Genomic DNA, 16,272 nt, shown 5'->3' with positions numbered 1-16,272 from the left:
ATCAGTTGCAGTTAAATATGACTACAGTAGAAAAATATATCTTTTCAATGTTGCAGCCAAAGGGAAAGGAAGTGGTGGTGTGAAAACCGCTAAACTATATGCGTGGGTTGCACTCCAGTCATTGCCAGAAGAAATGGTCATTAGTCCATGCTTACTGGACTTCCTAGAGAAAGCTCTTGAAACCATTCCGATTACACCAATTGAAAGGAATTATACAGGTAGGTTGTATCTTTATATTGTAGTATTCTAGGCTTTTGTCTTTTTTGTCTTCTGATGGCGTTGAGCTGCTCTTCCCTTTAAATTCCACTTTCTAATGAATACTTGTACTTGTTAAAAGCTGTTAGTTCACAGGATGAAGACATGGGGCAATTTGATATACAAGATCCCTTAGAAGAGTCCACAACATCATTGGTGTCATCATCAACATCAGCGTATTCATCCTTTCCTGTAGATGTGGTGGTTTATGTACGGGTTCAGGTGAGATTTTAATTCTACAGTCAGTGTAGTAAGTAACTTCAGTCACAATCTTTAAGGGAGGCCATGCTTCTAAGAGATTTTTTGTTTTGTTTTTTAATTATTTTCAAGTGCCCTTTCTGAGAAAGGCGTGTCTAGAGTGATGATAAATAAAACTTCAGCAGTTCTGACATCTTTCAGTCCTATAGAAACCAACAGAAACAAGCTGTTTTGAAAAACCACAGTTCTGAGCATTTTTAATCGTAGCTACTTTTCACTGGTGTCAGAAGCACTGTCTTTGTTCTTGCTCATTTATGATCAGTCTTTGTTCATCAAAAGGTTCTCCTTGTATATCTTGGAACTTCTTGAAAATGTTTTTCATAACTAATTATTTACATCTATTATTTAGATACTATTACAAAACAAAAACAGTACTTAAAGAATTTTCTCAGTTTATGCTAGGTATAAAAGTGTAAGTAAAAATGTATGCATGAGAAATGTACATTTCTCATCTATGAGGCATATTCACACGGCTTAATATTCAGTCGGTATGGGCTCTCTGTATGTGTCAGAGAGAAAACTGCTACTGCAGTGTGATTCAGAGCACCTGAGTTTGATCTGAATGCTGCTATTATATTTTTGCACTTTGCTTGAATAACATTTTTTCATGGTGTAAATTTGATTTATATTTCCACACTGAACAGCTTATTGTAACACATTTTTTATGCCTATGAAAATGAACTACAACAATTTGTAGCCTCACTCAGCTTCTGCAAACTCAACTCAATTGGCCAAGGATGTGTGGGCTTGGTGAGGTGGTGAGTGAGGCCTCCAGGATCCACTCAAGAGTTGACTGTTTTTGCACAATTCTTACATGAAAGGAATGAAGCTATGGACTGACTTGTGGAAAAAGAAGAGAGGAATACACATGTCCTCTGCTGCATCCAAGATTCCTCTGAGTTTTCTAACAATTTGTCCCAGATAATAGATCTGGTGAAGCAGGCATTCCCTGGAGTGAATATATCTGCATGAACTTTATATGAGTTATCTTATTCATTCTAAAACCAGTCTGAAAAAGTTGTAATATGCTTAGATTCAAAAAATTAAATGTGGCCTACTATTATTATAGCTCAAACTTGGGGTGCTTTTACTATTCTGCATTTGTTAATTGCATCCTTTATTTTCTGTCCCTGTTTTAGCCCTCCCAAATCAAGTTCAGCTGCTTGCCAGTATCAAGAGTTGAATGTATGCTGAAGTTGCCCTCTTTAGATCTTGTGTTTTCTTCAAACCGAGGAGAACTGGAAACATTAGGCACAATGTACCCAGCAGAAAATGTGTTAGTTGGTGGCACAGCTTCACAGAGTGGTTCAAAGAATTCAGTTAATAAATCTGGAGCACAAGGTAATACATATATGAGTGATTACACTATATGCAGTTTGTGAAAAAAAAAAACTTTTGTCTAAAATTATAATAAAAGATAAACTTTTACAAACCTATTTTTAATATATTAGTGATTTTAGTGATCTGGGTAGAATTTCTTCATATTAAACCAGTTTTCTAATCTGTTGTAAAAGGTTGAAAAGCTTACACAGATGCAGTATATTGGAGTATATGCTCAGTTACCTGTTATAAACGCCTAGCATCAATACTTAGAATATCTAAGCTACATAGCTCCTAGGAGGGTGTAATTTATTGTGCATTTGGTCTGTTTAATAATGTTGTTACCAGTATTATTTCATGTTTGAAAATGTTTTTATACTTCAGGTTCATCACCTGGACTAGGCAGTCCTCTTGGCAGAACACGACACAGTAGTAGTCAGTCAGACCTGACCACTTCTAGTAGCAGTTCTTCAGGCCTGAGCTTTACTGCCTGCATGTCTGATTTCTCCCTTTACGTGTTTCATCCATATGGAGCAGGAAAACAAAAATCTGCTGTTACTGTTCTAACTCCTGGATCAGGAGCCTTAGGTACAGAATACATTTGTGTTTGTTTTAATGACCATTTTCTAACGCATGATTTTTGAACTGAAGATCTGAAATGGTCACATAAGACTAAATTTTCTCCATTCTATTTCTAGGTAATGTGGATGAGGAACCTACTTCAGTCACAGGCCGGAAGGATTCTTTAAGCATTAACCTTGAGTTTGTAAAAGTCAGCCTATCAAGAATAAGGCGTTCAGGAGGTTCCTCCTTTTTTGAGACTCAGTCTGCAAGCAAAGCTACAAGCAAGATAGATACTACGCTGATTAACATATCTGGTAAATGCTTGTTTCATTTTAATTATGCTCCTGTTTATTCATCTAATAAGAGAACTGCTGTTCCAGTGATACACCTTACTCTCACTAGCTTTTGTGGATGTTATTTGAGAGCCATCTATCTGTCATGTGCAGTAAAATTTTTGTTCTTTTAGAGTGAAATGGTGATTGACATTAAACTTTCAATTGTATGCTTACAGTACCTATTTGCAGATGCACTTTTTTATCCTAACTCATTTAATGTATTTAATGTTTTATCTGTAAACAGATAGGTTTGTTCAAACATGTCTCTGACATCAGGCTTATTCTGAGATAAAGCTAAGTTGTTTGTGTTTAGACAATGCCTAACTCAAGGAATTTAAGTTCCATGTCATATTAATTGTATTGAAGGTATTTCTCACAACAGACATGATCAGGAGAAAGTGATTTTAAGTCAATATTTAATAGTAACTTTTTGTGTGTCAACTTCATTATGTGGTCTTAGTATGCAAAAAAGAGTGATTATTTTCCACCTATTGGCATGATATTTATATCGATTTATCTATCTGTCTTCAGATACACAATCCCACAGTAAATTTAGAGTAGCCTTATGCCTGAGAGACTGGAGCTTTTGGACAGTTTGAATATTTGAATGGTATCTACTCCCTTCACTCTGTTAACCTCGAGAACCCCAGAACTTTTGACTGCAATGTTGTGATGTGTGACTACATAAATGGCAGTGTGGTGAAACATGTTGTATTATCTATTTTCATTTACATAATTTGCTTCAATACCAAACTAAGTAGCTTGGTCAGCTTTTAAACTATTTTTATTAGCTATGCCAGTAGTTTTTGTTTCCCACAAAAAAATGTCTTGTCTTCTACGCTATTTCATTTACTCCTTGCTGGCATGCATCGTTATTGAAAACAATAGTTTTGAAATCCTCAAACTAAACTTGTCGTTTTACTTGGGTATGGCCTTTGCCGGTCAGTTTTATTGGTGGTGATCAAAAAAAGCCTAGATAACCAAACAATGGCTTCTCAAAGCAACAAATGGAAAGGACTACAAATCACAAAGAACAAGGGAATCATCAGCCTTCGGGCTAGGTTTCTGAGTTTTTGAGCTTGTTTGGTAGAATTCCACTGTGTTTTCTCAAAGTTATGTAAGCACGCTGCACCAACCTGCTTGCTGCAGCTGGAAAATGATCACAGTGTGTGTACAACGTCCATGTGGAATAGGTTCAAAAACTCTCCACATGCCAGAGTTGGCAACAAGTGAATAAAATTCTTCAGCAGGCCATCCAGTGCCCAACTATGAAGCTCTTCTATGTCACTTTTCTGTTCCATGGGAACAGAGGGATAAGAAAATTCAGATTCTTATTGCTGTTTTACCTCACAATACATGTTATAACAGAGATAAAATAATATAATAATAAAACTTTACACTAAACTTATTCGCAGTGTTGGTTAAGCTTTCAATTCAACCTGGTTTAGTAATCGCTAAGCATCCTTTTTATTTCTATAATCTATAAACCAGAAATGGATGTTTCAGAACTGTTACCGGAATAGGACAAAATCTTTTGCAGATACTCATTATCGTCTTTCTTTTTTTGTATGACAACTAGCAATAGTCAAGTAATCTCCCTATAGAGAAAAATAAAAGTGGATTATATAGTAATGATGCATGAATAGCATATAGAGATGCTATTATAGAGATGGTATACCGTGCCCTCTAAATATGAAAGCTGAATCTCCTGGATCACAAGCTGTATTCTTTATGTTCTTTATGATCAGTTTGTTTTAATACAGTGTTTGTAAGTGGTTACTAACTTTATCTGTAGTGCTGCATGTCTAACCTGGTGGGTTAGTTCTACAATCTCTGTTCAGTTACTGGCCATCAGAGTTCACTACCTGTTGCCTGTGAAGTTGCACTCCTGAACGCTCAAAGAACCACAGAGTAATAGTGGGTTTTAGAGACTGTTTCTGCCTTGCCTGTGGGATCCTGAGTTCCTGGGCAAACAGCAGAACGGTTGTGATTAATCTGCCATTAAAGCCGTCAGGTGATGAGTCTGAGGTATACATATACAACAGAAGTGGGGACCCAGCATCAAGTGTATTCATAGGTTCCATCTTGTCTTTATGAAATGCATTTTATCTAATGTTAGGTTTGGACAAATAGCAGCACCTGAGGAAAATCGCAATTTTTAGTAACTGGTTTTCTTTATAGCACTGACTGTACTGCTGGGTAGAGAAATACTTGACTATTCTAAAGGATAACACTCTCAAAGCCTATTAATTGGATTGGGTTAACAAAATCCATTATTACTGTCTACTTAGAGCTGTATTTGTTTGCTTTTTCTTTGTCAGCGGTCTGTGATATAGGATCTGCTTCTTTTAAATATGACATGCGCCGACTCAGTGAGATTCTAGCCTTCCCAAGGGCTTGGTACAGGAGAAGCATTGCTAGACGGCTCTTCCTAGGTGATCAGACAATAAATATGCCAGGTAAGATATTTCTTCTCATGGAAAACCTTTTGTACAATGGCCTATTGTAGGATTTGCATAAACATGTATCAGCAGTATATTACAACTTATGTAGCTGGATAGAAATGTAGAAATGAGTATGTATTACAATCTCCTTCTTATGCAGTCACTGTAATAGACATTTTCCATCTCTAATCTCTAGGTTTTCTTTTTTTTTCCTTTTTTTTTTTTTTTTTTTTTTTTAACTTAAGTAGCTCATGGAATTGTTTAAAGAGCTTATCAGAATTAACATATTAGAAAAACATTAGTGAAGTTTATTTCAAAGCTTGACGTTCTAGAAACGTTCCCCAGTATGTAGGAAGATATTGTGAAATAGTTCTGCTGCCTTTCATATGCTTTTTTTTTCTTCCAGTAGCATCGGGTCCCGGAACACCAGATTCCATTGAAGGGGTAAGCCAGCACCTTTCTCCTGAATCATCACGGAAAGCATACTGTAGGACATGGGAGCAACCCTGCCAATCTGCCTCATTTACACACATGGCACAGTCACCTAATGTTTTTAATGAGCATAATGCAAACAGCAGTATGTCACCTGGGGCAGCATCTCATAGCTTAAAGTCTCCAGCTGTTACAAGATCCAGGAGTGTGTCTGACTCTTCAGTGCCTCAGAGAGGTTAGTAGAGGATGATTTTTTTAAAAAAAATTTATTCTTTAGAGTTTTTCTAGCAGTTACATGAAAAATGAATGTCTAGGAAGCAGTAATAAAATGTTCCTTGTTCACTTGTGCTTTGGAGTGGAGAGCCCATGACTTAGGAAATTTCTGAAATGTATAGCTCAAACTGGAGATGATTAGAATACTTTCTATAAACTGTTGGAATATCTTTTACTGGAGCAGGAATTACTTAGCTGGGGTTAGCTGAGTTCTTCAGCTTAGTTTTGATTGTGTTTATTTTCTTTGCCCTCTATTCTCATCCAAACAATTACTATGTTCTTAGCAGAGAAGGGATATCACAACTCACAGATAAGGTCAGTTATTTCATCTCATCTGATTGAAACTTAGGGCTCATACTAAATGATGCAAATAAAATAATTTTTATATAAGAAATAAATGCAGACTTACTTGTAATTTCTTTTACTATGCATGTAAATTGTTAGTAATGTAGTAATGTAGAGTTGGCTGTTTGTAATATTTCTGGCATTAGATACAGGTAGGAGGTTTAGAAATATGGTGCTTATTTTTACTCTAGGAAAAATCTAAGAAAAGGAAGAAGAACAGGTATTTTGTCTGTATTTAGGAAGCAAGATGTTAGTATATGAACAATTTTTTAAAAGAAAACATGTCTGGGGAAAGATTTATGGCTGGTAAAGTGATTTGTTCATAGGAAATGCAATTTTGCAGACTCTTTTTTAAGATTATCTCTAGGAATTTTGTGAGAGGAGTAAGGAAGACTTCAACTCTTGAAGTCCTGACTTGGCACTTGTACAAATAATCACTGCATGAATATTTAAATACTTAAAATTCATGTTCTAAATGCACTTTTTAAAAAAAAAAGTGGTTAAGAATTAAAAAAGCTTTTGCATGACTGACTGAAAGATTTTGGTAAAAATAATTGTATAAAAAGACTCTATTTCTATGAGCAGCACCTACTGTAAATCTTTTGGTTCTCTCCTATCCTTACTTGTAGTCTCACAGGACACCTTAAAAAAGATGTCTGTCTGTCCCTTAGTAGTGTCTTTTAATGTATATACTCCGCCATTTTTTTCTAGTGGATGCCATCTTTTAAATTTTTGGCTGCTTTTTCTTTAGATACTCTCTCAAAAACATCAACTCCATTTAATAAGTCAAATAAAGCTGGAAACCAGCAAGGAACACCATGGGAAACGCTGGTTGTATTTGCTATGAACCTGAAACAATTAAATGTCCAAATGAATATGAGCAATGTAATGGGCAATACTACGTAAGTATAAAACAAGATCAGATGTGTTTTAGCAGACTGTGGTGTTTTGGCAAAAGACTACTGCTCCTTCAGTTTACTAATAGCCTACTGTCTTGTAGCTTTGAAACCCTGCCTTTTTTCAATTCTGACCTGTGAAGCCCCTCATGAATACTGGTACTTAATCATGAAGTCACATGTGCCTAATCCATGTTACTTGCTACTCTGCAGTAAATAATTTTGTGTTTCTTATTTGGAAGATTGAAAGTTTGTTCATTTTCCACATCTGTTCTAGGTGGACCACCAGCGGTTTGAAAAGCCAAGGTCGCTTATCTGTGGGTAGTAGCAGAGATCGTGAAATTAGCATGTCTGTTGGTTTGGGAAGGTCACAGCTGGACTCTAGGGGGGGAGTTGTTGGAGGTACCATAGATGTTAACACCTTGGAGATGGTGGGTAAGTTGGAAACCTGGTCAGTATTAATGTGTGTCCCGGATGATAAACATGAAAAGCTAAAGTATATATGCCATACCCACCTTTGTCAGCCTGCTAGTATATGAAGGGTTTGGATTCTCACTTGTGCCTTCAGAGTGCACTCTGAATTGCAAGGATAGTTTCCTGATTAGGGACTAATTCAGTCTCAGGGTTACTTTAAATTATAGTAGCTAGCTCTGTCCCCCTCCCCATGCCTCCCTCAGCTGTCTGGACACATGGCACCTGGAAAAGTTTGATAGCATATCAGCTTTTCCTGGAATTTCCCAAGTGCTTATGGTCTAGGAAATGCAAAAGAAGCTTTGGAGAGGGACTGGATTTTCCAGCTTCTCATCAGTGTGAGGATCTCCCCATGCACCTGAAGAAAACAATGTCATCACAGTCCCTCTGTATCATGTGGATGGCATAAGTGTGATATCCACTGATAGAATCTCTTTATTTTAATGCTGTATTTCAGTGTTATTTGGTTCTATTTCAGCTCATATTTCTGAACACCCAAACCAACAGCCCAATCATAAAATTCAAATTACTATGGGTTCCACTGAAGCACGTGTTGACTATATGGGGTCCAGTATCCTAATGGGAATCTTCAGTAATGCAGATCTTAAACTACAGGATGAATGGAAAATTAATCTGTACAATGCTTTGGATTCAAGCATCTCTGATAAAAGGTAATGCTGTTTGCTATGTTTAGTTCTGCCTGTATGGATTCTGTATAGTGGTGCTAACAGAAAGTAAGAAAGTAAGAGCATGCTAGAAAGCCAAAGGTCGTTTTTTTTTATTATTATTATCATAAGTAGGATATAGTTTAACTGTGAATGTTCTTGTTATTTTTAATATCTAGTGAGATATTTGTCCATGGGGACTTGAAATGGGATATCTTCCAAGTGATGATTTCAAGATCGACTACACCAGACCTGATAAAAATAGGAATGAAACTCCAGGAGTTCTTTACTCAGCAGTTTGATACAAGCAAGCGAGCTTTGTCTACCTGGGGACCTGTTCCTTATCTTCCTCCAAAGACAATGGCCAATAATGTGGAGAGAAGCTCACATGAGCAGTGTAAGTGGCACAGAAAGTTGTCCCATAGTATACTTTTCAAATGGGATGTTTCTAATAGCAAAAATTCATCTGAGCAACTTTATTCAAGCAAGTATATTTGGTAACTTAAAAAAAAAATCTTAAAAATTATTTCCATGTAAATTTGGGCTGGCAATAACTTTTCTAAGAAGAGGGAAAAGATCTTGGACACCCTCCTATACTTTTGATACAAGAATTAACTAATTTATTTTCAAGTTTTAGTTAAAAATATGTGCTTTTGTTGAAATCATTTTGCAGTTTGAAAACTTAACTTTTTAAGTCTCTTCTGTAAAAATTATTTCTTCTTTGGGTAGGAGTGGAAATGTGATGTTATTCTTACTTTGTTAAACATGAGCTGAAATAGTCATTCATCTGAACCCAGTAAGTCATTGATTTCTAAGTAGGCTTGTTTAGAAGCTCTTAACTTAAACTGTCTCACAGATGACAAAGATGAAACAGTATCAATGAAAATACCAATCAAAATTACTGTTTTTAATAAGACATAGGAACTACAGCAGCAATCTTTTCTGTATCTTCCTTTTTCCTAATGTTTGTTTCTCTCTTGCTACTGCATGTCTTTCTAGTGTTGGATGCAGCTCATCATCGCCATTGGCCAGGGGTTTTGAAGGTGCTGTCTGGGTGCCATATATCCTTATTTCAGATGCCATTGCCAGAAGATGGAATGCAATTTGGAGGATCCATGAGCTTGCACGGAAACCATATGACACTGGCTTGTTTTCATGGACCCAATTTCCGTTCAAAATCTTGGGCCTTATTTCACCTTGAAGAACCCAACATTGCATTTTGGACAGAAGCACAGAAAGTTTCAGAAGATGGTAATTTAAAGCATTTCTTCCTCTCTGTGTTTACTTCCTTTAAAGAATTTTAAGAATTTATTGATATGTAAGAGGAAATCAAAGAAAAACTTACTTTGAAGTCTGAATCAAGATTATTTTCTAGAGATGTACTGCTTATGTAAAATAATAATCTGTTCCCTCTTGTACATCTTTACCACCATTTGCTTTAACTGTGAAATAAAGAAAAGTGCATTCTGAAGCATAGTAGATAAGTCCTTGGTATGCCTATGACAGGGATTGTCTGCCTTGTTAATTGCACATCTGTGTTTATGCAGTCTTTGGCTTCTACATGTTGTATTTTGAAGACCTTTTATCACTTATGTTTGCCTTTATATTGAGAAGTCTTTACTGGCTGTAGCTACTGTGAGGATTTAAATTTTGTTGTTTGCAAGCTTTACACCAGTTTTTAATGCCACTGGCTAACTAGTTATTCTTGTTGTATACTGTGTGTTTCCTGATTTTTATTTTTTCTCTCTACACACCCTGTGCCTTCAATGCAGGTTCCAGTGATCATTCAACATACATTGTGCAAACCCTGGACTTTCATTTGGGCCATAACACGATGGTCACCAAACCTTGTGGAGCACTTGAAAGCCCTATGGCAACAATCACAAAGATAACAAGGCGCCGCCACGAAAATCCCCCACATGGAGTTGCCAGTGTGAAAGAGTGGTTCAATTATGTTACAGCAACAAGGAACGAAGGTTGGATTTGTGTTTGTTAAGTTTGGGGTTTGATCCTCTTGTCAGGCAATGCCGATTGTGCTGTTTAAAAGCTGCTAAATTTCAAGGGGGTAAAAGAGGAGGGAGTTTGCTTTGAAAGGATGGATGTTGTTTCTTGTTGTGAAGCTTATAGTGAATGGTGGAATAAAACATAATGCACTGCATAGCTGGAAGTGTAACTGAGCTCAAGTCCTTTTTAAAATTAGGCAGTAAATCCAAAAAAGTTAGTGTATAGGACTTACAGCATTGCAGGAGTTCTATTTTTCATCCTTTTCTTTTTCTCTTTTACCACATGTACAGGTTTTTATTATTTCACATAGTTGTCCAGCTGTGCTCTTGTACTATGTGGATATATTTAGTTATTTCACTACATATGAAGAGTTTACAAGTTAAGTTGAAAAAGGAATTTATTTTAGGTATCTCACTTGTTATGAACACTTAAAAATTACTTACCTGCCTAATGCTTTTCAACCTTCAGCTGATTCTAGGCATTAAAATGTTTCTGAATCATGTCTGTTGTCACTATTAATTGGAAAATAAAACTTTCAAGATATATTAAAAAAATAAATCTTAAAAGTACAGCTGTTCCTAGTCCATTCACAAAATCCAGAGAGATCCAAATCAAGAGATAAAATCAATAGAATTCCTGTGAACAGGTGAAGAGCAGGATGTGGCATATAGTTAGAAATGTACAGTTTATAGCCTCTTGAAAAAAATTTTTTTTTTGAGTTGTCAATATACTAATATTTATTCCTTTAGAAAGCACAACAGGATGTAGTGGTTGGAGTGCCTCTACTTGTGAACTATCTGTTGAATATTTTTACCCAGCCCTGTTTCACTATGTCTGGAGTATTTAAAAACACAAACAACAGCATCACTTGATTGTTTGACCTTTTGTGGTCATGCTGTAGGGAGCAAGATAAGGGATGTAATATTTTTAATACTCATGCACCAGCAGTTTTACTATTAAATAGGAACTTTTCTTAACTTTGTCTTGTCACAATTTTAGCAGTTGAAAACTAGTCAAAATGATGTTACATGAAGTTACATGACAAAATTGCATTCCTTGTCAGCTGTGATTTTGATAGCAGTGCTGCCTCAGTGAATTTAGATACTTTATCAGATGGAAACATTTATTTTCATTTTAAGTAGTAGTATAATTTCAAGCACAGAGAGCACACTTAAAAAATATAGTCCAAATCTCATTTAACTGAAAGCTAATGTATAGAACAGAGCTGTGATAGGCTGGTCAGATAAATAAAATTTGGACTTTGATCTTCCAGGGAATGAGTAGATGCTTTTAGAAGTCCTTAGTTGTTATGGTAGCAACACCTATTTCCCCACCCCACTTCTCGTTGAGTGCAGGCTCTCATTGAGGTGTATTTTGGTGTATGATACTACCGCTATGCAACTGAATTTATTGAAAAACTTACCACTATCCATGCAGACAGGACTTTATTAAAAAAAAAGATTGCTGAATTGAGGAATCTCTTATTGCCTCTGTAGAATTAAACCTCCTTCGAAATGTTGATGCTAATAACCCAGAGAGTAGCACAACAGTGAAAAGCTCGAGCTTGTTAAGTGGCTTCAGAGGAGGCTCCAGTTACAACCATGAAACTGAAACTATCTTTGCATTGCCAAGGATGCAGCTGGATTTTAAATCTATTCATGTTCAAGAGTCACAAGAGCCTTCATTACAAGGTGCAGTAAACATTACTTCTTTTGCTTGATGCAAAGCTATTTTTTGTAAATCAGAAGTTAAATACAAAGATATTTCACTGATTAAAGGGGGTTATTTAATCTCAAGATTACTGCAGATCTGCAAGAAGGAACACTATTTTGAAATAAAATGCAGAGGGAATTCTGATGAGAAAGTGAACATCTAGTCCAGAGGCTGGTCATTGTAGAATAGCCTTACTAAGAGAAATGAATATGAACGTTTCAGCTGGGTTGTTTTTTTTTTCAAACTTAAAAAAAAATGTTAAAGAGAAGGGCTCTTTTGAAAAAGGGAGTGAACTAAGAACTGAACCTAAACTTTATACTCTCATTTTTAAAGTATGTCCTCACATTGCAGTTGGAGCTGGAGGGAAATAAGACGCCTGAAGACATAAGACACTAATGAAGATACTTATCTTAGCTAAAATACTGTTTTACTCCATATCTGATTCTGGATATTATTGTGACAGCAGTCAACATGTTTAATGTAGACAAATTTGCAAAATCTGGTATCATCTTTTCATATTGTATAAAATAATGCATTAATAACATAACATAAGCCAGTGATACTACTGCAAGTTGACTTTGCAAGTTAATTTCTGCTACTTTATAAAAGCTTGAAAGTACAGAAAACTGTATGATACAGAATATTGATTATCCTTAATCTAGGTGAAAACAGTGAAAAGAATGTTGAGGATGCTAAGCACTATTTTTTATTATGGTCATTCTTCTCATTTGAGTTTCTGGTTCAATAAGAGCAAGATAATTTTGAAATACTTTGTATTAAAATTCTATTCTTATGTATATAATAGGCATTTAAAAGTATATCAACACTATTTCTATTTGATTGTAGATACAGCTGTTAAACCAAAGGTGGAGTGTAGTGTGGTAACTGAATTCACAGACCACATTTGTGTGACCATGGATGCTGAACTGATTATGTTTTTGCATGACTTGGTATCTGCTTATCTAAAAGAAAAAGAAAAAGGTAAGTTGTTATTGCATGAGGTAACACTAGGGGACCAATTTGTCAGTGTCATGCTGTTTCATAGTAAACACCTACATACTTTTGGCATAATGCTTTTGTTCAAATGGATTTAATTTGGGGGGGAAGCCTTCTTGTGATTTGGACTTAGTAGTATAAAATGATAGATCTCTTCCAACCACTGATGATTAAAATTTAATTGTGTGTTTTAACAAAAGCATAGAAAGGTTTTCATGGTTGTTTTGCACTGAAAGCCAAGAGATGTCAGATCTTTTTGCATTTCATAAAAATAGAACATTGTTCAGGAAATACTTGAGCTGGCTTTAAGCCAGCTAACACAGAACTGTAAACAGAGTAGTTGTATACAGACTTACAAGCTTAGGAGTGCCACTGTGTTCAGGGAGCTTGTAAGTATCTGTGTGGTGCTTCGCTACACAACCTAGATGCAACAGGTTGCCCACTACCAATTCAGTTACCTCCAGTGCAGCAACCACGTGCTTTGTGCTGCCAAGCACAGAATTTTTGTTCCTTATCCGCTACTGATGATCTTTTCCTAGCTACTTCAAGTTGTAATCCTGCTCCAATTTTGCCATCTGGTATTTAGTTTAACTTTCTTTTTGTAGGATGGTATATGCCTTAGGTCAAGGACTGAACTGAAGTATTCCCCCTGCTCTCTCCACAGTGAATACTCTATCCATCTGAAAAATATATCCTAAGTTAGGATTATGTCAGAATTTTGCTTGTGGACTGTGATACACTTTGCTGTACACAAGAATTAATTTAAAAGAAGGACCTCCAATTGTGGATGGTTTGGGCTGACAAGAGAGAAGGGAGAACACCGTGTTCTAGAGTTATACAGTCCATATTAAAGTGTTGATAAAACATTTCTACTAATACTTTTTTCAAAACTGTTTGCCAAAAGTTCTGAAAAACATGTCTTGTTTACATGACAAGCTGAAAAAAAAATGTTGACTTCTCTGAGATTTTTGCTTGTATTTCTCTTAAGAGGTCCAAAGAAAACTAAAGTGGGATGCTTATGACTAAGCTTTTTTTTTTCCTTTTTTCTTTCTTTCCTTCTCCCCATTTCATAGCTATTTTCCCCCCTCGCATTTTGGCTGCTCGTCCAGGACAGAAAAGCTCTGTTGGTGTACTTGATGAGAGCTCCACTGATGGAGAAGCAGAGGAAAGTATTACTTACACTACAGTTGACTGGAGAGAATTCATGTGCAATACTTGGCATTTAGAGCCCACACTCAGGTAACAAGCAGGTTTATCTGCAATCTCTTCTGTGTACTTTATCTATGGGTACTGTTCTTCAAAGGACAAATGTTTCCAAGCTGATGCTGTTCAGCTACTAGAGAATCAGTCATGTGGATGCTTTTACAGACTTGTCTTTGGCTATTAGTGCTGATCTGAAAGGTATCTGTTACAGGCTATGACAAAAGCTGAGTAACCAAATTACTGATTATGTTAGTTAATTTATGTACTAAGCTTTTGAAAACTAAATTGCCTAGATGATGTTGGATCTTGTTCAAAATCAGGATATAGCAAAATTCAACTCATTAAGGACCACAGATTACTATTTTTCTACTGTTTCCTACAACACCGCAATTCACTTTTTCTGTCATACGGTTTTTCAACTTGCATCTTTACATTTATTTTACATTTTTTCTTCTGAAAGCATGCAGAGTTGTCTTTTTGCTCTCCCATGTTATTCCGCAATAAAACTTCCCTTATATACTTGCATAATGTAAAAATTAAAGATAGGCATGTTAATGAAAAATGTGAAATGTTTGAAAAATTCAGGTCTTGACAAGTTGAGTCTTCTCTCTCATTCCTTCCCCTCATCTGCTGTTTTTCTGATGAGATACTGTGCAACAAAATCCTTCCTCCTGTGCAAGGAGGGATGATGTCTGTCTTCCTTTGCAGAGTAGGAATGCAGGCAATTTTAGTTACTACAGAACAGTCACTACTTAAAAGTCACCTTATAATAAAAAAGCACTACATATTAGTTGCTATATGACAGTACAAAAATAGCATGAAAGAACAGTGTGCATACAAACAACCCACTGCTCTCAATGCACACTTCTGATCACTGGGAATGACTTCTGTCTGTGTCAGGGCATTTTATCTCTGCTGAAACTGCTGGAGCACCAAAGTGTTCATTCACATACCAAAACATGAACTCAGGCCAAACAAATCTGACAAATAGTAGGCATTTTTGGTTAGTAATAATGTTAAATCAAATTAAAAAGAATTTGGAGGCTGCCTGTTCTATTTTTTGCTTCTTCAAGCATCTTCTTTCTTCAAAAATTAGTCATGTTCAGCTTATATAAATTAAGTTTGAAAGAATGTCTGTTGGATTTCAGTTGTTCAGAAGTTCCAATGAAAAAAATGGATGTTTGTTTAGACAAATGCTAGCTGCTATATCTGTATTTATATATTTAAGTCCGATTTTTGTATTTTAGATTAATCTCCTGGACTGGGAGAAAAATTGATCCTGTTGGGGTTGACTACATCCTTCAAAAGCTGGGCTTTCACCATGCAAGGACTACTATTCCGAAGTGGCTGCAACGGGGGGTAATGGACCCTTTGGACAAAGTTTTGTCAGTTCTTATAAAGAAACTTGGTACTGCACTACAGGATGAAAAGGAAAAGAAAGGAAAAGACAAGGAAGAATACTAGAAATATAATGTGACGACAGTAATTCCGTTTGATTGTATTATTATATATTAAGAATTTAAATATGGTTTAAAGAGAAACCTAACAGCTTTTTGCTACTCTATTTAAAACTTACATTGTGAGTAACTGTTTACTGTGGTACATGATACCATTCTGTATTTGAAGTATTGCATGATTATGACCAATGAATATTATGTGAAGGAATAGCTGGAACACTGTAAATCTGCTCCTCAGCACTGTTTTATTATGTGCAATATGATTCCTGCATCTTTAAAGTACTTGCAGATTAACTGTGAATTTTCATAACTTTATTTGCCATAACAGAAACCCCTTGTTGATAATGTGAGTGGTAATTGCTTTGTCAATGTAGACTTGTGTAAATTATATGTATATAACTTATGAAACTGTGATTGCCTTAGTGCTAAAAATTACGTTTATTACACTTGTAATAAAATTTAACTATTGTACAACTTTTTATTCCGCCTTCCTGATTAAGAAGGTGGTGTACGGGCCTTCCCTCAGGCGGCACCCAAACCTGCAGCCTGGAAACAGTGACACCCGCTGCCAGCGGTTTTTCCCCAGCCCCCCTCCCTGCGCGCTGCTGCCGCAACCGGGTCGCGGCCATCCCGGCCCGTGA

At 36.1% G+C, this 16,272-nt stretch overlaps 1 protein-coding gene across 10 annotated transcripts in view; it reads left to right on the top strand.

Moving 5' to 3' along the window:
- BLTP1 (bridge-like lipid transfer protein family member 1) overlaps positions 1-16,052 on the top strand; it is a 125,362-nt gene extending 109,310 nt beyond the window's left edge. For 8 of the 10 annotated variants that reach the window (XM_062573999.1, XM_062574000.1, XM_062574006.1 and 5 more), the window contains 17 exons: positions 57-218; positions 338-477; positions 1,653-1,854; positions 2,218-2,421; positions 2,532-2,711; positions 5,054-5,191; positions 5,583-5,843; positions 6,978-7,128; positions 7,400-7,557; positions 8,072-8,264; positions 8,438-8,655; positions 9,258-9,509; positions 10,031-10,234; positions 11,759-11,953; positions 12,822-12,956; positions 14,045-14,210; positions 15,422-16,052. In XM_062573999.1, the coding sequence (XP_062429983.1) occupies positions 57-218; positions 338-477; positions 1,653-1,854; positions 2,218-2,421; positions 2,532-2,711; positions 5,054-5,191; positions 5,583-5,843; positions 6,978-7,128; positions 7,400-7,557; positions 8,072-8,264; positions 8,438-8,655; positions 9,258-9,509; positions 10,031-10,234; positions 11,759-11,953; positions 12,822-12,956; positions 14,045-14,210; positions 15,422-15,638 (3,176 nt within the window). In that variant the 3' untranslated portion in view covers positions 15,639-16,052. The remainder of the gene's footprint in view (positions 1-56; positions 219-337; positions 478-1,652; positions 1,855-2,217; positions 2,422-2,531; positions 2,712-5,053; positions 5,192-5,582; positions 5,844-6,977; positions 7,129-7,399; positions 7,558-8,071; positions 8,265-8,437; positions 8,656-9,257; positions 9,510-10,030; positions 10,235-11,758; positions 11,954-12,821; positions 12,957-14,044; positions 14,211-15,421) is intronic. The other 2 variants (XM_062574002.1, XM_062573998.1) reach the window with 1 other exon arrangement.
- Positions 16,053-16,272: the final 220 nt, after the last annotated feature.

This window comes from Rhea pennata, chromosome 4, assembly GCF_028389875.1.
Source record: "Rhea pennata isolate bPtePen1 chromosome 4, bPtePen1.pri, whole genome shotgun sequence".
NCBI classification, from domain to species: domain Eukaryota; kingdom Metazoa; phylum Chordata; class Aves; order Rheiformes; family Rheidae; genus Rhea; species Rhea pennata.
Note: the sequence above shows the minus strand (reverse complement) of the source record. Positions and strands in the feature narration are given on the sequence as shown.